Source organism: Phodopus roborovskii, unplaced genomic scaffold (genome assembly GCF_943737965.1).
Source record: "Phodopus roborovskii unplaced genomic scaffold, PHOROB, whole genome shotgun sequence".
NCBI classification, from domain to species: Eukaryota; Metazoa; Chordata; class Mammalia; order Rodentia; family Cricetidae; genus Phodopus; species Phodopus roborovskii.
The window spans coordinates 2415415-2440700 of record NW_026125675.1 but is presented as its reverse complement, the minus strand read 5'-3'; the positions used below and the strand labels follow the sequence as shown (position 1 = coordinate 2440700).

At 49.0% G+C, this 25286-nt stretch overlaps 1 protein-coding gene across 1 annotated transcript; it reads right to left on the bottom strand.

The window, feature by feature from the left end:
• Positions 1-1337: 1337 nt before the first annotated feature.
• Positions 1338-17427, bottom strand: Plxna3 (plexin A3). Its single transcript, XM_051178365.1, has 33 exons — positions 17159-17427; positions 14817-15439; positions 13889-14428; positions 13277-13459; positions 12764-12892; positions 12593-12693; positions 12075-12198; positions 11834-11990; positions 11650-11749; positions 11261-11375; positions 10923-11123; positions 10627-10723; positions 10304-10494; positions 10076-10221; positions 9884-10004; positions 9625-9761; positions 9342-9512; positions 9017-9110; positions 8692-8931; positions 8458-8601; positions 8144-8378; positions 7911-8053; positions 7570-7826; positions 7379-7445; positions 7128-7274; positions 6884-7043; positions 6635-6738; positions 6353-6449; positions 5875-6065; positions 5446-5615; positions 4706-4918; positions 4409-4559; positions 1338-1908 (listed from the first exon to the last, which is right to left on the bottom strand). Exons 2-33 carry the CDS (start codon positions 15411-15413, stop codon positions 1813-1815), a joined length of 5619 nt encoding a protein of 1872 aa, XP_051034322.1. The 5' UTR covers positions 15414-15439; positions 17159-17427; the 3' UTR covers positions 1338-1812.
• Between the last annotated feature and the right edge of the window lie 7859 nt (positions 17428-25286).

The following is a 25286-nucleotide window of genomic DNA, read 5'->3' as shown; positions in this document are numbered from 1 at the left end:
CTTTTCTATCACTCTTTACCTTATTCAATAAGGCAGAGTTTTTCTATATGACTAGCATGGCTATCCAGCTTGTCCCAGTATATCCTCATCTCTGCTTTCTGAGTGCTGTTAATTACTGTCCAAACTCCAGTCCTCAAGTTTGTGTGACAAAGCTTTTAAACCACTGAGCCATCTCCTCAGTCCCAAGTTAACCTTTAAAAAAATAGTACATTTTCACCACATACGCATCATCTAAAAAGTGAAGGGGGTAATTCACACACAGGTAGGTCTACCACAGTTATAGTCCAATTAGTTGCCACATCTTTAGAATTTTGGGTACAAGCAGAGCCACTGAAAGTTTTTCTTTTAAATTACTTTCATTTTATTTTTTTGTGTGTGGGAGTGTTCTGCCTGCATATATATAGCATGGCTAGTGACTGAGGAGGCCAGAAGAGGGCATCAGATCTCCAAGAACGAGTTACAAATGGTTGTAAGCCACTATGTGAATGCTGGGAATTGAACTTGGATCCTGTGGAAGAGCAACCAGTGAGTGCTCTTAACCACCCAGCCACCTCTCCAGTCCCCACTGAAGAATTCTTTTTAACACAGTGGGGCATGTCCCTTATTTCTTAATAGCATCTCTTTGTGTCCAACTAATAATGTGGTAAATGGGCAGGACAGAAGGAGGGAGATGGACAAATCTTAGTAGAGACAGTGGATGCAAGAAGGAAGCAGATTTATTCAATCTTGAAGCTAGGGCCACCAAGACTGCCTAATGGACTACCCATGGCTATGATCTTCCTCAAATCATAAAAAATCCTACAAAGAGTCATTTCCTCCTACAGTCCAGCTTATCCACAGCCCAACAGGTCTACCCAACTGCGCCAAAGACAAAGACATGCACTGACCCCATTTCCCAACATTTAATTAGGAAAAAATTACAACAAAGAAAAACTCATGCAACAAAAGAAGAGTGTAGTCGGTGTCTGGGACACCTAAAGGGAGGCAGGAGGAGACACAAAACAGTAAGGCACTGCCACCTTGGCCCCTAGAGGTGGGCACATAATGGGGCAGCTGAGGCTCAGGGGGTTCAGGGCAAGTACCTACAAATTTGAGGAAGTTTGGCAGTAGGAACACAAGGAATGTCCCAGAGGTCCAGGCACACATCAGGCTGAAACACAACCTGGTTATAGTTGACTCAGAGACAACAGGACCCGTGAAAATGTGGTCTGACAACTGAAACATTTGAAGAGGGATACTGGCCAGGTGCAGCCAATCTGAGGGCAGCTTCAGATGTATCATCCAACTCCAAATGCTGCTGGTACTGAGACTCTCTTAGTACAAGTGAGGCCTGACTCGGCAAAGGTGAGATGCCAGATACTAAGCCAAGGCTGGCAATGTCATAAAGGAAGCAGGACTGGTAGCAGGGCCCAAATCAACCAAGGAGGCAGGTCTGTGAGGCTAACAACATCCCATGGGGCATGTATATTTACATATGGAAGTTAAGGTGAGGTTAGGTTAATAAATAGGTGGGTAGGGTGTACAGACCTAAGAGGGCAAGGACTCTCTTGACATGGAAACACAAGGGTAATAGGGTGGGGGTATTGCTGCTGGTGGTGGGGGAGCTTGGTCCTGTTACCCCCTCCCCCTGCAGGACCCAAAACAAGGCACTAATGAAGAGGGCCCAGGTATGATGGGGGTATCTTGGCCTGGTAACCTCCCCAACAACACCAGATCTGGGTCTCAGCCCTGGAGACTCAGGCTAGAACCAGCCACTCCCTGGCTGGGAGGATGGCTCAGAAGTGAGAAGCCCCCTCCTCACCATCTCCCCACTCAGCTGCTGCTGGACACCAGGCTGATGATCTGTTCCAACTTCTGTCGAAGCTTGTGCTTCCGACAAGAGGCATCTCTGTCCAGCGAGGTAAGGATCTAGGAGATGAAGATCAAATGGAACACACTCCAAGGCAGGGCCCCGCTGCACAAAGCCCTTGCTGCCCAGATGGGTTCTTCCTTTCCATAGGCTTCAGTCCCCGTGCCCAGCTCAAGCTCCAAACCTCATATCTCTCTGCAAAACCACCTACTTTACTTTGACTCCTAATACCATCCCCAAGCACAGAGCTTTCTCTTCTATCATGGCTCATGTGTAGCATCTTTGGAGAGTGGGCTATACTTGCTGTTATCAATTCCTGTTCTTTCCTAACCCAAACTCCAACATCTCCTTGGTAAATCTAGCCATTCCATCCTCCTTGATCCATGCAGGATAAAGAGCTGACTCCACCAGCCACTTGTGGATTCTCTCCCAGTCCTCTTCTGGTTCCCTTTTTCCTCTTTGACTTGTGAGGGGTAGAGTGCCAGATCTCCCTCTATAGCCCCTTGATTTCCCTTGGTGAGCCTGTTTTTTTTTTTTTTTTCTTGAGACAGTATCTCACTATGTATCTTTGAATGTCCTGGAACTCACTTAGTAGACCACAGTGATTTGGCTGTCTCTGCCTGCTAAGTGTTGGGACTAAAGGTATGTGCCACCATGGCTGGCCAAGGCTTAATCTTTAGTGTATGTGTGTGGAGTCCAGAGGTCAATACCTGGTATCCTTTCCTATCATTCTCCACCTTTAAAAAAATGTGTAGGAGTGTTTTCCTTGCATGCATGTATGTATAACACATGTGTACCTAGTGCCCACAGAAGCCACAAGAACAGACCAGATTCCCTCGAACTGGAGCTAGGGGGCTGTGAGTCGCCATGTGGGTTCTGGAAATAAAATTTATATCCTCTGGAAGAACATAAAGTGTTTTAACTGTTGAGCCATCTCTCCAGCCCATCCACCTTTTTTTTTTTTTTTTTTTTTTTTTTTTGAGATATGGTCTCTCACTGAACATATAACTCACTGATTGGCTACACTGACCAAGGAGCTGTGGGGAATCTGCCTATCTCCTCCACTACCATCCCCAGTGCTGGGATTATAGACATATGCCATCACATGCAATTTTTTTTTTTTTGGTTTTTTTCGAGACAAAGTTTCTCTGTTGCTTTGGAGCCTGTCCTGGAACTAGCTCTGTAGATCAGGCTGGCCTCGAACTCACAGAGATCCACCTGCCTCTGTTTTCTGAGTGCTGGGATTAAAGGCGTGCACCACCAACACCTGGCTCACATCCAATAATTTTACATGGGTGCTTAGAATCCAAACTCAGGTCCTCATGCTTACATAGCAGGTAATCAACTGAGCCATTTTCCCCAACCCCCGACTAAGGGCTTTAAATTCCATATATGGTTTCCAAAAGTGTACTTCCATCCAAAGACTTCCCCTGAATATATACTCCTATACCTTGCATACTTGCAATTTTAAGTCTAGTTAGCAGGAGAATGGTAATTGGACTCAACCTTCCCAGTCTGATGCAATCAACTTTGACACCATCTCTGCTACCTAATCCCAAGATGCTCTATGTTCCCTCAGGGCTTTAGCACTTTCTATGGATGACTTGAGTGGTTCTGAAGATTCTTGGTTTTTGTTCCCTGGGCCCCACAAGATTGTTCCATCTACAGTCTTTCCTGTGGTTTATAACTGAACTTCATCCTGTCAGCTGCTTAGGATGAACTCCCACAGTTATCCTTGATTCCAGCTTGTGGGCAACATAAAGTTACTCAGAAGAACATGCATACAGGCCTCCACAGTCTTATGTATTCTTCTGTCTGCTGGCATCTCCAACCACAAAATCCATAGGCCCTGGTAATAGCTAGATGCACTTACCTCTGGCCCCCACTGTTAGTATTCAGGCATCTGTAGTGGCCTGTACTTGGGCTTCTGACAGGGTACGCGCTCCGCTGCAGCCACTAAGAGCACCACCAGTGCACATCACTATGTTCCCTTCTAAAGGGACCTGTGTACCTCCCATCTTTCTCTCCTTTCTCCCCTACCTCCCAATCTCTCTTTCTTTCTGCTTCTCTGCCTTTCTCTCCTCTCTCCCTCTCTCTTCCCCTTTCTTTCTGCCTTTCTCTTCTCTTCTGCAGTTCATGTTCCCAGAGGCCAGTTTCCTCGCCCCTTTTACCTTTCACTTTCCTCCAATAAAAAACCCTTCCACCCAAGCTCTGTCCCATGGCATCTTTCTCACATATGCCACTTTTAAAAATTAGAACACCCATCCCATACCCCTTGGCCCATCCCTTCTGATTTTCCAGCCTTACAACTTTAATCCAGGGGGAACTCTATACTCCAGCTACTAGTTTCTCTCCTGTATTCCTCAAATCCTAGCATCTAGGGAAATTATTATCTGTGCTGGTCCTAGGCAAGGAATGGAACATAGACAAGATACGATTCTGTATCCCATCTTGCTCAAATCCTTGTGGCATTCCTCAATCCATCAACCTCCCTGCCTTTGCCCCTAATTACATCATCAGAAACATGCAACTGGGGGTCTGTAAGATACATCAACATACCTCCTGACGGTACTTGGTGACGTAGAAGTAGAGCTCACTGAGTGCACTTAGGACATTGAAGTCATTGGCATGGAGGCGGGACTGTTCCACTAAGTAGGCATCCATGTCCTGGTCACTAATTGATGCCATCTTTGCAATATCTCGGTAGTACCTGTAGAGACCCTGGGTGAGTCAATCCTGCACATGTCACAAAAGTCAAAACTCATGTTATCAGTGTTTGGCCAGCCTTAGACAGGCTCTTTAGGCAGGCAGTTCCAGCCTTCCACCATGCACACACCGCAGTCTCACAGGGCCCACCTCTCCACCCAACTCTTGTAATTAGGGATGTCCTTGGCATAGAGTAGCTTGTTGGAAGGGGAATCCTTGCCCAGACGGTGCTCTGATGTAGAACAGGAGTCCATGAAGGTCTGGGCCACCACTGACAAACAGGCATCCGTGATGCTATTCTTGTGGATGTCAAACACAAACTGTGGGTTCTTGATCACATTCACCCAGAAACGCAGAGGTAAGCTATACAGAGGAACATACATTTGAGACTCCCTAGTGGCCCTATGGGCCCCCCTTCCCCCACTGCCTTCCTTCACACCTTCTTCCTGTCTGACCAGCTCATGTCTTCTCCTGAGGTAACCAGGAGGACACATTTAGGGTAAATGGCTTTTTATTTAACGATCTGCTAGACACAGACAATGAGAAATAAGAACAGATAGATAGCTTTCTGTCCTCAACTTCCACCCCTGAAGTTTCCACTGTCTCTACCTATGCCAAGTCATCAATATCTCTACCCTGTGCAGGGCCCTGGAGAAAAAATGGCCAATGCCAGTGCTAGACTAGCACTTCCCACATGCGCAATCCAGTAGTATTCACCTTCTCTATACTCATATTCAGTTCCAGGCCAAGGCACTGGCCCATCTGTCCTGCCTGAAAATCTATTCAGCTGCTAGTCAACCTGCTTCCATGGGCCTTAGAGTTTGGCTAAGTCATTTGCTTCTTCCACCCATCCTCAAAAGGGCCAGCAGCAGCCAGGAACCCATAAGTACCAGTTGCTTTTCCAGGTGTGGCGCACATCAGGGTCACTGATCTGGCGCTGGTCAGCCTGTTCATCCAGGAAGTCAAACATGTATTTGATGGCTAAGGGTAAAGCTGAGCCCCGGTGGGCTGTACTGAACACAGTTTCAAACAGGTCATCCACAAACTTCTGCAATGTGCCCTACGAGTGATAGTAAGGCAACTGTGTCAGGAAGTTCCCCAAATCTGACAGACAGGGGCAGAAAAACTCAGTAAAGAACTCCCCTGAAGGCCAGCATTCCTAAAATGGACCTGTTCTTGACCTCAAGCGTAAAGGTCCTACTTACTGCAAAGGCCCTGAGAAAGTGGCCCCTGCCTGGTAAGACCAGTTCATCTCATGGCTAAGACTAGGCTAGAAGGTGTCTATGCAGATACCAAGACAGCCTGGGGCAGGCCCACACCTTGGTGGCCAGCAGCCTTGTCAGATATATTTCTGAGACCATCTTGCTGCCACGGTCTCCCTCTCGGTGATCAGCATGGTCGTGGTTCTTCACAAGATGCCACAGCTTGGTGCCCGCCTCCTGGTCAGGTGTGAGCATAGGTGCTCGGGAACGGAGGCTATCCGGGCTGCTGGCAGCACGGAGCAAGCTCTCTAGGGCAGAGGACAGATGTGACCCTTAGGCTCCTACAGGCCCTGGCCATTACCCACCCTCTTGCTCCACTCTTCTCCAAGAGCCCAGGAACCTTTTTGAAACCCATCTATTTTTGCCACCCCTCCCTACCAGGCACTATAGAACTGGAGACTACCACCCAGGGGCCCAAAATAATGAAGGTATTTCCAGATGGATCAAGACAGCTACTTGGGGCTTCCTAAGATGGCTTATATAGCCTTAATTAAAGGGCACAGGGCCAACAGAGGCCACCACGATGAGGACCTACCGTAGCGACTGAGTGAACGGGTGAAGGTGAAAGAGTTGGCCATGTTATAAGCAGACACTTGTTTGGGTACCAGTGCTACTAAGGAACCATCTGTCACCTGAAGGTCCAAAGACAAAGAAGAGGCAGTACAGGAAGCCAAGGGGCCACCTGTCATCTAGACTCTTCAGTGCACATAAGTATAGTGGCAACCAAGGCTCATCAGTATAGGGATAAGAGCTGGGAGCATATCTGGCCACTGCTCCTAGGTGGACCTGAGGGGTAAATAGGCTCTCAGTTCCTCACCTGGTAGTGAGCCAGTGAGTTGACTCTCTTCCAGTCACACTCTATCTTTGTAGTGACATCCTCATCTTGAAGGATGATGCGGGCCATGCGGCCCTGGCGCCATTCTGCAGGTTATAGTAGCTCTTAGGGATAGTTACTCCACAAGACCTTAAGTCCACTTCTTTTAAGGAACAGAGCTCAAATACAGAGTGTGAGAGCCCCCTGTGAGGGACTGGAAGGTGGGGCTAGGAGAAAAGGAAGAGACCTTACCCAAGTCCATGTCCTCAGCTTTGGGGCGTTGAGAGTATGGGATACCCTTGTATACAGTATCCAACAGCTTGTCTTTGGCTTGGGTGATGCTGTCACAGTTGAGAACTTTCACAGGGACCTGAGTACTGCCCTCGCTCTCCGGGCACACACAATGAAGAGTCTAAGAGTGAAGGAACCCTAGCATCAATCCTGAGCAAAATTCCTCCCTCTACTCCATCTCCTGTTCACATAACCCCAAGCTCACCAGGGTCTTGTAGTCAATCTGCTGCCGGATGAGCTTATCCTCACTTAAGGAGTAGCGGGCCTCTCCTGTTATGGCATCAATGGGACCTTTCTCCATCTGTTGCTTAATGGCGCAGTATAGCAGGAAAAGTGGCTCGCCGGCACATTCCTGCACCCAGGGTCAAGGGCATAGCTGGCTGCCTATCTGGCTTATCAATTAATTGCACCCACCCCTGAACATTCCTCCCCTGCTGCCCAGTCCCCCAAGCACACCTTCAGGAACTTATGCAGCAGGAATGTGAACCAATTGGTGAGCATCTTCTCAGCCACTGACTCTGTCCTGTGGTGAGAGATAGGTCCTAAGGCCCTGGCCTGGCATGGGTGGGGACTGAACAAATGGAGGGGCTAGAAACAGGAAATGGAGGAGTGGGCTGGGGGAGAGGCCAAGCAAGACAGTTACGTACCTGCGCAACAGCAGCTTTGGGTGATTCTTGCTCTCAAGGTTTTTCTCTATGAGGTCGGCCAGCAGTTGCTTGAGCAGTCCGGTGGCATAGTCAAGCCGGCTCTGCAGGGCCACCATGGTGAGTGATGCTACAGTACCACGGTCACGCATGGAAAAGCTGCTCTGGGCCTCCAAAGTGTGGATAAAGGTGAGCAGGAAGGCACGACTATGCAGCAGCTGCCCAAATAGGCGCAGGGCTTTCTCCACATTGGGGGGAGTCTGTAAGGACCAGAGAGTCTTAGAAAGTAGGTAGTGGTTGCTCTGGGGGAAACAGAACATGGACAGGCTGCAGGGGGGGCTCACATCCAGTTCCTTGAGCACTGGGTGGGCCTCAATGCCAGGGAAAAGCACGCGCACTGCATAGGTCCGATAATCCAAGAAGGGGATCTGCACACCATCCATGTGGTTTGTCAGTTCATTGATATCTGTCTGCAGCTCAGCAAAAGCTAGGGGAAAGTGGGATAGAATAACTTGAGCAAGAGGCAGGGAAGTCCCTTAGCTCTCACATACTGTGGTACCCTCCTAGATTTAGGCACCTTCTTTGCACTCCAAGGCCACACGAGACTCCAAGTTGTCCATCTGGAGCTGGAGGCGCTTGAGTGTTCGGTCTGCATCTTGAGTCTTTCGCTTGTAGGCAACCAGCACAGCAGTGATGGCCAATAACAAGAGTCCACCCCCTGCTGCCAGCCCCACCATAGCTGGTAAGGTCAGTGCACGATCAGCAGTGATGTGCAGGGTGCCCAACCAGAATTCCAGGCCACCCACCAGGACCTGTAAGGGCAGGCTCAATGTAAACCAACTCCCACATACACCCAAGGCTGCCCTGGTGGCCTCCCAAGCCTATACGAACCATGACAGACTGCCGGCCTGTCTGGCTGGGGGAATCACACAGAAGTTGAGTATCTGAGACAGTTAGTGCACATGGTTGTCCTCCAATCAGCACTGTATAGTTGAGGCGGGAGCTGCCAGCTGCAGCAGGGATCAGGTTCTTGCCCTAGCAGTGGATAACCCACACAGAGACTGTCAAGCTCTCTAGCTCTCTGCTCCTCCCCTCCCTTCTACTCCCCACCACTATCCCCAGCACCTTCAATACAACATGTGAGCCAGGTTTGACATCTAGTACACCGGATGGCCCAAGTGGTTCAAAGCTGGGATCAGGGTAGTAGGTGAAGGAAGAACGGTTGAGGGAACGGGCTGTCTGCACATGATCCAGCAAGAAGCCAAACTCATCAGGGTGTTCGCCTTGGGCCCGAGGCTGAGGACGCCCAAGGAAGATACCAGGGGCCTTACATAGCATTGCAGTGTCATTGATCACCTGGCATGTCTGTGGAGACAACAGCAGTCACCTCAGTGCATGAAGCCTTGAGTAAGTAGCAAGGGTGGGAGATGGGTGGGAAGCTGCTACTCACATTAGTGGTCTCAATACCACGGTACTTGGCCCGTACACGGGGTTCCTGCACCGTCAGCAGATGGGTTCCACTCACAGTGATGGCAGTACTTCCACTGCAGAGATGGGTAAAGATCTCAAGCTCCCTCCCCAATCCTGCCCTGAAGTTACCAAGGTTTTTCTGAGCACTCAGAGCCTCTAACCTTGTATCATTTAGTAAGTGTCAGGCTCTATATGGGCATGACAAGTCTGTACCCCCTACTGATGCAGGTTCCAGAAGGATTTGATGCCCCAAGACCCCAATAACTGGTATGGCTTCAGGAGAGACATTCAGAGGCCCAACTCACTTGATGATGCTCCAGGTGGGCTCAAGGTGTGTGACAGTGGGATCCTGGGTGTAGGTATAGATGACTCCAGGGCTAGAGATGTTGGCATGGTCAATGGCAAGGATGATAGGAGCCTGACTGGGGCCCAGGGTGGAGACAGGTGAGATACACACGATTGCCTCTGCATCTCTCCTACATAAGTAAGTAGTAAGCTTGAAGCAGGTGGCTTGGTACCTTAAGCTATCCTATCCCCAATAGCCCTCCACATAGTGCTCAACTCCAGCCTGCTTGTGCTCAGGCCCACCTCACAAACTGGCACTCGCCATCTCTTATAATCACTGTGACCTTGCTGCCAGCATCCAGAGACGTTCCAGAGATGGTAATCCGAGTGCCCCCAGAAGCTGGGCCCCGAGTAGGACTCACGCGGTCAAATGTTGGGGTCTGGGAAAGAAACAGCTCTTGAGAGGATGTAGTAGCCAGCCCCATCCAAGGGCCACTCCACATTTCCCCAGTTAGGGGAGGGAGAAGGCTTGGGAAGGGGAAGGGACTGGTAGGCCACGTACCACAAAACTGTAGAGCTGCTGGGACTGTGTGCGGAAGTCAGCTGAACAGTCACCTACACAGAGTTCAGCGGGCCCAGGAGGTGGGCTGGGCACCAGTGATTCCTCCATCTCACATACAATCCTAAGAGTCACAGAAGGTCAGGACCAGCTGTGGTACACAAGGACAGGGTACACTCACATGGCCACACTCACCTTTCAGCACTGACATATTCAGTGGGAATGGAGTTACAACGTACACCAGCTACTCGAAGGCCAACCTCACGGGAAGTGAGGCCCAGATTCTCACCCACAATGGTGACCCAGGTGCCACCCTCCTTGGGTCCCATGAGTGGGTGGATCTGTGGAGGAGGATAAGAGGCAAGATCAGGCCAGACTCACATGTGCCCAGCAGGCAAGATAGGACAAGTAGGAGAAGCTAACCTGGGTGATTCGGGGATGGCTGCATCGGGCACCCTTCTGGCTTGGGTGCATCCAATTGCTCTTGGGAGCTGGGCAGTGAGTCCGCAGCTGGCACCTGTGCTCCGAGATGCACCAGCCACAGTTGAATCGGGGATCAGCCTTGAGGCAGAGGCCACAGCTAGGTCGCTGAGCCCAGCACTTGTAAAGAAGGGCTGCAGGCACAGGGGACTACTGATGGAGCAGGCAGTGGCAGAGAAGCAGGGGGCTCTAGGGCCTCCAGACTTGCCCCAGCAGTGTCAACCCTGCCCCAGGAGCATGCTCCTTGGACCCATATCATCCCTCACCTCGGAAGCTGGGGGGCTTATCAATGGGGAAATCTCCATCCCAGACCACAGAGAAGTCCAGTTCAGTGTCACCAAACTCATCACCTTCATAGAAATACTAAGAAAAATAGAACCACATGAGCACAAATAAGATGAGCAAAATCCTTGCCCAACTTGGGAATCTCTGGTAATAAGATTAAGGGCCTGCCAGGGCCAACCAGAGGCTTCCAGATCAGGAAGTTGGGCATTGGCCAAAAACAAAACACAAACCAACAAAAAAACCCAACTATCCCTGGGTGGCCCACCCTGAACCTCACCGAGGCATTCTGGCACTGCACACTGCTGCTGTTAAATCGCACTGCAGGTACTCGATGCTGCCGCCCCTGTACGCGGACCACACATTCATAATTCTTCTGGCCTGACTGAGGCTGTGGCAGGTTCTTAGCCCGCAGGGTTAGAGGCTGCATGACACCCACAGGGATCAAGAGGTCTCCTCGAGGCAGGATCTCAGGGCAGCCCTGGGAGGAGAACAACTGTCAGAGCATGCTAGGATACCCACCTTTCTCCAGGCCTAAGGAAGTAGGAAAGCAAACAAAACATTGAGATGCCAGCCCCCAAGGAGCCCAGCCTTTTGCAGTGCACTGCACCACCTCACCTCAGGGCTGTGGACCCTGCCCTCCTGGAAGGAGCATTCTTGTGGGTGGCTGGTACACACATGACGGTACTTACACCAGTGGCAGGGGTAAGGGCTGCCAACACAGGACATGCACCTGGAGAGGGAAGTAGCTTCAGAAAACAACAGAGGAGGTCACACCTCCCTGTTATCACCTCCCACAAAATGCACCATGGAACAAATGAAGAGGGCAGTCAGAACCTGCATAAGCCATACAGAGCACATCAAGATTAGACATAAGTAGGGACAGAACAGGAAGACCCAACAGCTTATCCCTGAAGCCCTAGAGACAGCCACACTGCAGGTTTTATACATCCCGAAGCACCTATCTATTTCCACATCTAAGGACAGATTCTGGACCAGGTACTCACGACTGGAGGGCACTGCAGTTGTAGAAGACAAAATCAACCCCAGCAAACCTCACACCAGTCTCCATAGAGAACAACTGTAGCCGCACAGTATGAGTGGCCCCTGCAGCAAGCCACATGGTCATCACCAACTACCCTGAGATCCTGCTCTACCCCACAACACCCAAGGTAGCCCCAGTCCACTAACCATGCCCTCTGGTAAGTGTTTGTAGCTCTTGAAGGGATGGGGAAGGGCAACGCAGCTCTCCAGAGGGCAGCAGAACAGCCTTACTTTTAGTCACCTCCTCAAATGAACAGCTTACACCTGCACTGAGGTCTGGTACGTTACGCATGGCTACGATCAGCTGGGGAAGACAGAGGGCTCAGATCAGGGTGCACCCCTCCCTCACAAAGCATACATGGGTCCAAGTACCCTCCATATCACTTACCTGTACCCCTGGGGATGTCACCGATACATTATTGGGCCGGACCCGCACCTGTACACATTTGTTAAGCTCTTCTGCAAAGCCATGTGGGGCAGAGGCACCTGGACAGGCCCCTTCACGGCAGCACCTGAAATGGGGACAAGCCAGAGCAGTCTAAGAACTGTCCCAGGAGGACCCAGATGGGGGTGCAGTAAGAGGCTGAGGAGGGCAGAGGACAGCATACCCAGCTCCTACTGCCAGGCAACAGTGTGCCTTGGCCTCATCCCCTGAGATCCAAGGGACGTCACTCAGGGTGGAAGTTCCGCTCATTAGCTAGAGAAAGTGAAGGAGAAGGGAGGGAGGGGAAGGCTCAAGGCTCAAAGCTCAAGGCTGGGGGTACTAGGTAGATGGGTGAAGGAAGGTATAGAAAGTGTGGCTGGCTCCTGTCCAATTGGCAAGGCCCTTCTAAATCCTTCTGTCTCCCAATATAATGGCCCCAGGGAGCCCATTGCTGCCCCATGTCCCGCACCCACTGCCCTCACCTGTGCTGTAGCACACACCAACCACAGTGTGGGTCCCCTGAGCCCAGGCATGCAGCGCAGCTCAGATACTGCTCACAGGTCTCCACCGGGAGTTGGCTCACCTGGGGACAGCCACATCAGCACACAGCCCACCCCTGCCCCACCATCCACCACCACCCACCACGGGCCCACCTGCTTCTCACTCAGGAGGTAGATGTGCTGGTGGTCAGGGCTGAAGAGCAGGTCTCGGAGTATGTGGCTGCCCTCCACCACAGGGACTGTCTCATACAGCTGGGCATCCTGAGAGCCATCAACCCGCACCTGAGCCACAAAGACCAGGACAGAGAAATGACAGGCCAGCTTCATGCTACCATAGCTCCCTGCACCCAGAGAATCCACTTCAGCCAAGGACTTTCTAGATTGCAGCTGAGTTGAAGTCAGGCAGTACCTTCTTGAGCCTGTACTCAGCTTGAAGGCCTATACCTCCAAGAGCCACAGCCTTAGGCTAAGGCAAAGGCTACCTTGGATTCAGCTAAAAAAAAAAAATGCTGGGCAGTGGGGCCACCCAAGGAGCAGGACTCAGCTCTTGGGGACTAACCTGGGAAGTCATCATAACCTATTCAGGTTTATCCAGGCTCATGTGCTCCTCTTCCCATAGCATAAAAAACATTCCCAGTCCCATAAAGCAAGGGTTCTAGGACCAACCTTCTTCAGATTACCACTGCGTGTACCGATGAAAACCACGGAGTGCTGGTGGTAGGTATAGGCAGCTACACTGGCCATGCCATCAGTACTGTCAGCCAGCAGGGGTAGTCCCTCAATCACGTGTAGGCCACCCAATGGTTGGTTCAACACTAACCCACAGAAGTTTCCATTGATCTGCATGGGCTGATGACACAGGAGGGTTGAGTGAGAGCTCAAGATAGACAGATGCTATTTAGAGCTCATATTCTATAAAGGAACAGAACTTGGAAGCCACCGCCCTCCAAACATGCCTGACAGTTTGCCCTAGGACCCCATGGGGAAATGGGACTAGGGATGGAAACCGGGGAAAGGGAGAAGCCTGGGAATAGAGCAAGGTGCAAGCTGGGAATTAATATAGAGTCAGGAAAATTTAGGTGGCAATGTGCACACAGGACACTGGCCAAGACATAAGAGAAGAGTAAGGCTCTCAAGAAATGTAAATCAGAACAAAGGTGTCACTTCCAGGACCATTCAAAACCTGGGACTGGGGACAGACAACCACCCATCAGGGGGCAGAAAGGCACAGAGCTGTCATGTCTAGCACAGGAACAGCAGGGCAAGCAAAGGGCTCACAGTGTTGATGCATGGCAGCTCTTTATTCAGCAGCCAGGGCAAGGCCAGTGTGCCCTCCCCACGGTAACATGATTGGATTCGGCGCCGGATGTGGGCATTGATGTTGCTGAGGGTGAAGAGGCAAAGGATGGTCTGCCGAGGTGGACTGGCTCGGTTCTTCTGGCCCTGAGAGAAGATGGTGAAGAGGACATCCTCATCTGCTGGCACACCCAGAGCCTGGGCCAGAAGCAGGCCAGGCTTGGCCAGGTGGGCACTCTGCACCAATCGGTACTCCACACCATGCCAAGAGCAGCCAATGGGAAACTCTACATAAGAGTAGAACTCTGAGTCTCCTGAACACATGCGAACAATCTTGGATGTGAAGAATTTCTCGCCTGCTGTATCTAGCAGTGTCTGCTGGGTGTCCAGCTGCAGTGTTAAGAAGTATACAAAGGAGGCACTGACAAAGCCATATATGTAGTAGATGTCAAAAGCAGGGTACAAGGAAAGTGTATCTGAAGGGATCTTGATCTGAGAAGAGACAAACTCATCCTGGTATACCTGGAGAGTAGAAAAAAGTATGAGTACGGGATAAAGGCCTGCTCCCCACCCCACTTTGATTTTCCAACCCTAGTCTAACAATGTGGTCTTCCAAAGGCTTCTTCTGTGATTTCCCACCTGTCTTGCCTGGACAATTGCTGGAAATCATGCCACAGAGTGCAAGGTGACCTCAGCCTCTCTAGAGGCTTTCCATGGGTGAACTCTGCCCATTTTCCTGACCTCAGCAGCTGGTCTACAACTCTGTGACAGTGAAGGATCATAAATTCCCCTCTAGAACCAAAGCTTTCTTTGCCAAGAAGCAGGACCAGGGCTGAGGGAAAGGACTGAATGACTGGACTCATAAGAAGCAAGGGGAAGGGGACGGAACACGCAGGCATGGCTCACCCACCAGACTGAACATATCTGCACTGTCTTCATCATCGATGAGCTTACGGGAACTCAAGGTGGGAAAGTATTCAGATTTGCCATCAACAGCGGTGCCCACAAAAAGCTTGCTAGGCCCCTGGCCCTGTTCAACAATGATGCCAGCCATGGAGTCAGGCTCCTGGGCCCCTGACAGGTAGTGCTCCTTGCGATGGTGGGGCTCACCCAACTTGAAGAGATCATCTAGACGCAGAAATTGGCAGATGCCCTGCCAGATGCTGCCACAAGCTATCAGGCGACGAGCTGCATAGTCTATGAGGAGCAGCTTGTTCACATTGTCCACAGGCACCAGGCGGTGGGAGCACACACGCATGCTAGGGGGTGGGTAGCAACGAGCATTGTCCTCAACAGGCCCCGTGACATGGGCCCGTAGCTCAGTCAGGTTTGAAGCCAGCTTGAAAACTCGGTTCACAGCACCTACAAACACCTCCCCAGTCACTCGGTGCACAGCCAGGTGAGTCAGTGTGGTATCTGTCACCACGAAGGTACGAAAGGGCCTGCTACTACCCAGGCACCCTCCTATGGTGAAGAATAGCAATAGGAGAAGGCAGACAGTGGGCATGACCGGCAGCTGTATCAGGGACGTGCCTGAGGAGAGATGGCAAGTGGGAGTTAGAGGCCCCAGGCCCAAGTTGCTCTGCCTCCCCCTGATCTGCCTGGCCCAGGGACCCTGGCAGGTCAGGCTCCATTCCACAGAGAGGCAGGGCAAGTCACCCAACATGACAGAGCCCCAGATGGTGACTGAGGCTGGTAGAGGGGAGGTGCATCTAATACAGCAAATGAATGAGTAACAAGCACAGGCAAGCTTGGAAGCCATCAATCATCCCTAACCCTTGTACTGGAAAGAAGCCAAGAGGCCTTGCCTCAACTAGGCCACACCCAAGGGGGCAGCAGAGACAGATGCTTGAAAAGATGGGGTGGGAGGCTATCCTAGAAGTGGGACCCAAACATTACGTCCTAAGGCTGAGAGCAGTTGATAGCACCAGAGAGCATCAACAAGACCCCAAATACCCCTTGCCTGAGCTAGGGAAGGAGAAAGGCAGGGAGAGAACAATCACAAAGCTCTGGAGAATTAAGGCCTGAGGCTACTTCTCCAGATCATGGCCTCCCCTTGAGGGCCTTGGCTGCCTATCCAGGAGTCTGCTGTCTGGCCTTTCTACAACACAAAGCCAAGACTCTCACGGAGACAGACATAAGTCAAGCTTTGCTCAGATACAGGCAGACAGATGCTCTGCCAGTTCTGTGTGGCTCTCTGTGAAGATCCAGAGGTTAGTCAGAGAGGGGTAGTGGCAAAGGGGTCTAACACTTTTGAGAGTCCCAGAAGTCTTATATGTAGGAAACAGTATCCCCCAACACAGTGGAAGCCTTAGGGATATTGAGCACAGCCCATACTGATACTGATAGTGCTGGCACTTCACACCCCCCCACCCCGGCCACACCCTGCCAGCCCCTGGCTGCAAAGACAGCAGAGCAGTCTCTGCAGCCAATGGAACAGAGCTCAGTGCTACCCTCTCACTGCCCATTTCCCAAGGGACACAGCATGGGGGGTCAAGTCAATGAGGCACAGAAAAGAAAAAAGAAAACCAGTATTTGCTGGAACACGGAGCAATTTTGGCTTGAAACTGCCAAGTTTCAACTCAGATTGATCAGCTCTCTGGGGTTCTTTTGTCAGGTCTGCATCCCGGACCTCTCAAGCAACAGCCAGAAGAATGGAAGGCGAAAGATAAAAGCGCCTGCATCCTACCCTCACCTCTTCTACACTCCGCAGAAAGCCAATTTTAGAAACCAGCCAGGGACAGATTGGTAAGGAGACCTGGAAAGTCGTGATTTGCAGCCCAAGACCCCACCCCAGCGCCCACCTCTAAGTGGCAACCTCAGGCATCACAGACGCACCCAGTCCTTCTGCTACAGCCCTGCCAGCAAAGAGCACGATAATAAGGAAAGCTCCATACAAATATCTGGGTCCATAGTCCGCTCTCCCACAATGCTTCCCCACTGTACTACCAACCCAGCCGGCCCTGCCCCCATCGGGGGCACCCCTGAGCAGACCCGTGGAGACCTTAGTGGATGCAAAGGCTACAGCAATGCTCACAGATGCTGCTGCTGCTCTACAAAAGGGTATTATCAGGCAATGGAGCTACAATCGAGTTGGCTGTCTCTTCCTGCTCAGGGCACGTAGTGCCTGGTGAGCCTCGAAAGGCAGGGACAAGGCCTGACCCCTGGAACCATCTGGACTCCCAGCCTGTGTGAATCCCAGACATACATCAGACTACTGGCACAAGAGTTGTAAGGATGGCGGCCACCTACCTGTCCCTCTAACGCGCCTGACTCGGGGTGGCCAGCCCTGGCCACGTGGACGTGCCTCCGTGCCCTACAGTGGCCCCACTCGCGTGGCCACCCTGCCTCGCCTCGCGCGCCAGAAAAGCTGCAACCGCTGTAGCCCACACACTGGGCTGGCCCGAGGCCGCCTGGGCCTTTTAAACCTGGACCGTACCACCGCACTGGGAGGGGTCTCCTAGGGAGGTCGGGTCGGGGCCTGAGAGGCAGAGCACTTGGGAGTGAGGCCACTGGTCCCCGGGGCCCTGTACTGTAGTACACAGCACGAGCCGCCCATGGGCTGCTGGGGATCCCTTCCTGAGAAATGCCCCCCTTTGCTCAATGGCTGAGTCCTAGGCGCGCGCCTCTCTACAACCCCCAGCTCCTCGCTTGCTGCCTCCAGCAACCCTGGAATCTGCGCGCAGCAGCGCCACACCCCCTTGGGCCTGGAGTGCGAGCCAGCTCCTCCTCTGGGAGCCCTGGGCCACCTGCTGCGGTTGCAAGATTTTGCTTGGGCCGGCCTATCAAAAACACACTAGCAAAGATTACGCCCTAACTCAGGGCTCTTAACCCAGTGGTCTATAAACTGGAGAACTAATAATGTAAAAATAGCCATCACAAAGCTTGGAGTACTGCCATTTTCAACTAGCTCCTTCCTCAACAAGCACCTGAATGTGGGATTCTCATTCTCCTTTTTTTTTTTCTTTCATTTCTTTTCCCTTTAGTGCACTGTGGCCTTCTGCCTTGCCCTCCCAATACTGGGTTATTATGTTTTGGTTGTGAGCCTAGCATTTAAGGGCTAAGCGATCTCTCCAGCCCCCAATATTGGGTTATTATGGACTTGCACAACCACAGCTGGCTTTTTTCCCCACATTGCTTTGAAACAGTGACTCACATTGTAGCCAGGATGGCCTTGAACTTCCAGTGATCCTCCAACTTCACCTTTCCATCTTCTGGAATTACAGGTGCTTGTCAACAGATCCAGCTGTTCTTGTGTGTGTGTGTGTGTGTGTGTGTGTGTGTGTGTGTGTGTGTGTGCTTTATGTGTGCAGGGACCCAAGAAGGCCAGGAGAGGGCTTTAGAGCCTATGGATATGGAGTTAAAGGGTTGTAAGCCACTGGATATGAATACCAGAAACTCTATGCAACAATAGCAAGTGCTCTTAACCACTGAGCCATCTTTCTAGCCTCTTCTTTTTCTTTGTAAATAGCTTTACTGAGGTATAATTCACCTTTCATATGTCATGTATTTAATATAGACAGTGGCATCTTAATATAATCACAAAAATGTGCAGCCATTACTGCTATCTAATTCCTAAACATTTTCATCACTTCTAAAGGCAACTCTGTAGCAGTTAGCTATCCATTCCCCTCATATACATACCTAAGCTCTGGGAAGCACTCATGTGCTTACTGACTGTGGAGTTGCTTCCCCAGGACATCTCAAATACAGTCATGCAATATAAATACATGTTTTTTAAAGTTCATTCTTTCACTTAATATTTTCAAGATTTATCATAGTTATACCATGGATCAAGAGTTTCTTTTTTTTAGCCAACTAATTTCTTGTTGCATGGATACCCAAAATTTATTTATTGTTTCATTAACTGACAAAATTTTGGATTGCTTCCCTCTTTGGGCTATTTGCCTAATGTTACTAGGAAAACTTTGTTTATTTATGGATAGGGTCTCATTAGCTTAAATTGACCTTGAATTCCTAATCCTCCTGCCTTCACCATCTTCCAATAGTTGGGCTTACAAGTGTGCACCACTTCTTTTTTATTCACATGTATACGAGGACATGAGTATGATAACCATCTGTACCCTTGTATACAAGCATGGAGGCCAAAGCAGAATACTTGATGTCTTCCATTGTTCTCTGGCTTGTTACAAGTCTCCACTCCCCAAAGGTGTGGTTGTAGATACATGTATAGCTATGACTGACTATTTAAGTAGGTCCTAAGAAGTCAACCTCATTTCTTCATGCTTACAGGGCAAAGGTTCTTGCCTACCAAACCATCCCCCAGCCTTCTTTTTTAATTTTTGAGACATTCTTTCTATATAGCTTGGCAATTCACATGTAGAGCAGTAAACTAGGTTGTCTTTAAACTCTCAGTGATCTTCCTGACCCTGCCTTCCAAGTTCTGGGATTAGAGGCTTTTGATAGCACACTGGCTCCTCTTTTGTGTTTATTTTTGTTTTTTGAGATGGTTTCTCTGTATGGCCCAGGCTGTCCCAGAACTCACTCTGTAAACCAGGCTGGCCTCGAATTTACAGAGATCTACCTGCCTCTGCCTCCCAAGTGCTGGGATTATAGGTGTGCGCCACCATCATCCAGCTTATTTTATTATTTTATATACATGATGGGTTTTCTGCATTTATAAATGCATACCACATACAATGTCTGGTACTCTTGAAGGTTAGAAGAGGGCATCACATCCTGTGGGACTAGAGTTGCAGATAGTTGTGAGCTGTCATGTGGGTCCTGGGGGTTGAACCCTGGTCCTCTGCAAAAGCAACAGATGTTTTTACCTGCTAAAACAATTCTCCAGTCCTGGTCTTAAATTCTTCATTCCCCTGCCTCAGCCTCTCACCTGCTGGAATCATAGGCATGCTTTACCGCCCAGAAAGAATGAATTTTATTTTGTAAACTTTTAAAATTTTATATTTATGGGTCTTTGCTGCATGTATAGCAATGTACCATGGGCATGCAGTGCCCTCAGAGGCCAGAGGAAATTAGAGTTGCAGACAGTAATTAGCCACCATATTGGTGCTCAGAATCAGACCCAGGTCCTCTGGATGAGTGGCCAGGAGCCAACTCTCCAGCCCTAAGAGTGAATTTTGTGCTGGGTATTAAGGACATGGTTCAGCAGTTAATAGAGCATACTGCTCTTGCAGAGGACCCAAGTTCAGTTCCAGCACCCATGTCTAGTAGCTCACAAATGCCTGTAACCACAGATTCATGGAATGTGATGCCTCAATAGGCACTTCCTCTATAGGCACTTACATTCATATGCACAGATTAATCAGATTAGTGACTACCCTAATTATCACCATGGAACCTACATCCAGTAACTGTTGCAAACAGATGTGGTGACCCACAGCCAAGCTCTGGAAGTCCAGCTGAAGAGAGGGAGGATGGATTGTATGAGAAAGTGGGGTGGTAGTCAAAATCATGATGGAAAAACCCACAGAGACTACTGACCTGAGCTTGTGGCAGCTCACAGACTCTGGACAGCTAGGGAACTGACATCGGACCAACCTAGGCCCTCTGCATCTGGTTGACAGTTGTGTAGCTTGGTCTTTTGTGGGGCCAGTAGCAGTGGGATCAAGACCCATCCCTGATGCATGAACTGGGTTTTTGGAACCTATTCCTTATGGTGGAATGCCTTGTTCAGGCTTGATGCAGTGGGGAGGAGCTTTTTCCTACCTCAATTTGATATGCCATGCTTTGTTGATTCACATGGGAGACCTTACCACAACTGAATGAATGGATGGGGGAGGCAGGGAGTGGGAGAAGGAACAGGAGGAGAGGAGGGAGGGGAAACTGTGGTTGGTATGTAAAATTTAAAAATGTAAAATAAATTTTAAAATGATGAAAAAAAATGATAATCTTTTTAATACCTTGGTATTATCCTTCATTTATTTCTCTCAATGCCACTTCCTACCCATTATCAAATCTTATCATCTCTCCCCACAGAAACTACCCTCTCCAAACCTGCCCAATCCACCAGTATATCAATCACTTCCTTTACAATACTGAATTGCAGAATATTTTTTCTAATCCAGAAACCATGAAATCAAAAGGACAACCAGCAAAACACTTTTTGAGTTTCCTGGGTTGTGGAACTGGCTCAGTAAATAAAGGGTTCCCTATATATGCAAGAGGAACAGAGTTCAGATCCCCAGTGTCCATGTAAATGCTACATGGGTGTGGCTCTTCTGTAATTCCAGCATCAGAAGGCAGAGAGACAGGAAATCCCTGGTGCAAATTGGCTAGCAAGACTAGTCACACCAGGAAGTCCCAAGTTCAATTGACAGACACTGCCTTAATGAATAATGTGAAGAACAACACTTTAAGATACATGAAAACGTTTACATGCTTATATTAATGGCACAAATGCTATTCTTTCTCATATATAGAAGATACCTAGATTCCAGATTTTTTTAGGTAGAGGGCTAGAGCTAGGCAGTGGTGGCACATACTTTTAATCCCAGGACTTGTGAGGCAGAAGCAGGTGAACCACTGAGTTTGAATCCAGCCTGGTCTACAGAGTGAGTTCTAGGACAGTGAAGGCTACATAGTGAAAATCTGTCTTGAAAAAAAAATACTAGAGAGATGGTTCAGTGTTTTAAACATTTGTTCTTGCAGAGGACCTGGGTTTGGTTCCAAGTACCCACATGGTAACTGAAAGCCATCTGCAACTCCAGTTCCAATGGATCCAATACCTTCTTCTGGCCTCCATGGATATCTATCTACATGCAAACAAAACTCCCATACATATAAAACAAATAAATAAAAAAAAATTAAAGAGGCTGGCAAGATAGCCCAGTAGCCCAATGAGTAAAGGAACTTGAAGGCAAGTCGGAGGACCTGAGTTTCATTCTTAGAACCCACATTACACAAAGAATTGACTCTTGCAAGTTATACTCTACATATACATTATGACAATGTTCACACCCAAACATATAGACACTCAAATACAGATATAGAAACATAACAAACAAAAAGATCACCAAAGGCCGACATGGTGAGTACATGTCTATAATCCCCACACAAGGAGGTAGAAGCAGAAGGATTATGAGTTGATCCTCAGCTACATGACTTCAAGGCCAGCCTGGGTTACATAAAACCTCATTTTAAAACAAACAAGTAGAATCTGGAGAAATGGCTCAGAAAATACAAGAACTTGCAGCTTTTGCAGAAGTCCTGTGTTCACTTCCCAGTACCTACACTGTGGCTCATGACCCCTTGTGTCTGTGGGAGTTTCCATATTGAATTCAGGCAGAAAGACACTCTCTGTGGGTATAGGTAGCACTATCCTATGGGTCAGAGTCCCAGAATGAATAGAAGAAAGTGAGCTGAGCACCAGCTTACACCTCTCTCTGTTTCCTGACTGTAGATGCAATGTAACCTCAAGCTCTGCCATGATGGACTGTACTGTCAAACTGTGAGCCAAAATAAACCCTTTCTTTTTTTAAAAAAAAAAATATGTGTATTGGTGTTTTGCCTACATGTTTGTCTGTGTGAGGGTGTCAGATACCCTGGAACTAGAGCTACAGTTAGTTCTGAGCTGCCATATGGGTGCCAAGAACTGAACCTGGGTCCTCTGGAAGAACAGTTAGTGCTCTTAACTGCTGAGCCACTTGTCCAGCCCCACTCCCCCTTCTTCCTTAAGTAGCTTCTGTCAGGTATTTTATTGCAACAAGGAAAATAACTAATACAGCTCAACATTTCAGATAAAGGGATCCTGTCTTCTGACATAGCAGTCTTCTGTCTCTCCATTGGCCACAAGAATGTGGCCTAAACCCAGCACTCAAGAGACAGAGACAGGTGGATCTTGATGAGTTTGAGGCTAGCCTGGTCTACATAGGGAGTCCCAGGATAGACAGAGCTACACAAAAGACTGTTGTGCTGGGTGTTGGTGGCGCACACCTTTAATCCAGCACTTGGGAGGCAAAGGCAGGTGGATATCTGTGAGTTTGAGGCCAGCCTGGTATACAGAGATAGTTCCAGGAAGGGTTCCAAAGAAATACAGAGAAACCCGTCTCAAAAAAAAAAAGACTCTTGTCTCAAACAAAAACAAACAAAAAACTTATCTTTCCTGACAAGCCTTTGCCCTCTTAGTCTTCACCCTAAGGACTCCCCTGGCACTTGGGGTTCTTTACAGAAAATAGATCCTTCTGCATCAAGACTCAGGATTAAACTTCAAGGAGTTCTTTTTTCCAGAAGATGCAGGACTGGAGGTAGCTCCTATGTAGGTATGACTGAGTCCCCTGGGTCTCAGATTCATAGGAATGTGGAGTTCAAGGAGCTTTCTGATGGCTTCTCAAAAGGCAGATTGGGGTTGTCACAGAGAACTAAGACAATTTGAACCCAGAGCTCCCAGCAGCATATATCTGGACTAGAAGATGAGGTCTAACTATCTACTACAATGTGCTCCTAAGATACCTTGACCTACTCTACCCTTTTCCCTCCTCAAAGTGATTTCAGGCATAGGCAGAGTCAAGGACTTAAGAGTTCCTAACTAGCAGCCAGGCCTCCTCCAGCCATAGCAAAGCTCACTACATACTACCATCAGATGGTTCATGTTTGCCAGAGAGGCAAGGTGGTCTCTATGGTACAGACAAGAGTACCTACTGTCAAACAAGGAAGGGAATCCCAGCTTTCTCTACTCTCTAAGCCAGACCACTATGTGCCAGCTTACCCAAGAGGAATGGAGAGAGCTGGCCACTGAAATGGCAGAGACCCTGATACTGGAAGCTGAGGCACTGCCCACCCTCAGCTGGATCCTGCACCTAGGACTATAACAGTGATAAGTCTCCATGCAGTCTGAGCAGGGTAGGCACAAATTTGGCAAGTGAACAGTGACTCCAAGGCACCCATAACAGCCATGAGTGCTGTGACTAGAGAGAGGAACTCGGGAGAGTTTGCTTGGCCAAGACCCCAGGGAAGAGGCAGCTGAGAAGACACAAGGACCTGGGAAGGAGGCTTAAAGAGGTATTCCCTTTTCACTCCAGAGCCGTATCTAAGACAGATGATATGTCCCCACATTCAAGAACAAGAATATCCTTTCAACAGTTGTCCATTCAACAATGTAAGTGTCCTGGGGAAGGGAAGGCTGGGCCATGACAAAAGCTGGGCCTTCCCTTAGAAAGCCCTCCTTTTCCTTTCAGATTGCCTCCTTTCCCTTCAATTCCTTTCAGATTGCCATTATATCCCTTTCCATTTCCAGACAAGTGAAATGTCCAGAAGAGGCCAATCTATAGAAATACTAAAAGTTGCTAGGATCTACACCTGGGAATATAAAGAATGACTGCTAAAAACCCAGAAGTCCTTGGAATGATGCAAATGTTCTCAAAGAATATAGAGGGGATGGTTGCATGCATTGTAAACAAACTAATGCATTCACTCAATTATATGGTTTAAAAGTGAACAATGGGTGTTGGTGGTACACACCTTTAATGTCAGCACTCAGGAGGCAGAGGCAAGTGAATCTCTGTGAGTTCAAGACCAGCCTGGTCTACAAGAGCTAGTTCCATAGTTCCAGGACAGACTCCAAAGCAGTACAGAGAAACCCTGTCTCGAAAAAAACAAAAAAGAAAAAAAAAAGAATTTCTTTTCCAAGCCAGTATTGATGGTGCACACCTTTGATCCCAGCCTGATCTACAGAGCTAGTTCCAGGACAAGCTCCAAATTGACACAGGGAAACCCTGTCTCGAAAAAACAAAAACAAGCAAACAAAAACAGAATTTTTTCAAAAACAAAATTGAACAGATGATGTGCTGGCACCCACCTTTAATCCCAGCACTCAGGAGGCAGAGGCAGATGGATCTCTGAGTTGAAGATCACCCTGGGCTACATAGTCATTCTTAGGACAGCTATGGCTATGTAGAGAACCTATCTAAAAAAATAAGTAAAATGGATGGGTGAAAAGAAAAATCCTTTAGTGTGGTCTAGCTGGCTGACACAGGGTCTTACTCTGTAGCTGAGGCTGGCCTGGAACTTGCTATGGAAACCAGACTAATCTCAAAACTCATGATACCTCTACTTCTACTTTCCTAGTGCTAGGATTACAGGTATGACCAACACACCTGGTAAAATGACTAAACTATTATATAAATGTTAGTTTAACAAAAATGTTTTAGGGCTGGAGATAGCTTAGTTGGTAAAGTGTTTGCCTTGCAAACATGAGATTATGAGTTTAATTCCTATAATCCATTTTTTTGAGACAGAGTTTCTCTCGGCAACACTCCTGGCTGTCCTGGAACTCACTCTGTAGAACAGGCTGGCCTTAAACTCACAGAGATCCACCTGCCTCTGCCTCCCGAGTGCTGGGACTAAAGGCGTGTGCCACCAACACCTGGCTTAGAATCCATATTTTTAAAAGCCCAACATT

Bases quoted from the DNA above. Each gene is read 5' to 3' on its own strand.
- Plxna3 (XM_051178365.1), bottom strand. From the start codon at position 15,413: ATGCCCACTGTCTGCCTTCTCCTATTGCTATTCTTCACCATAGGAGGG. The intron at 10,495-10,626 runs GTGAGGGATGAT...CTGTGCCTGCAG, and splicing joins TAAGCCCCCCAGCTTCCGAG to CCCTTCTTTACAAGTGCTGG. The intron at 6,739-6,883 runs GTAAGGTCTCTT...TATAACCTGCAG, and splicing joins AGCTGAGGACATGGACTTGG to AATGGCGCCAGGGCCGCATG.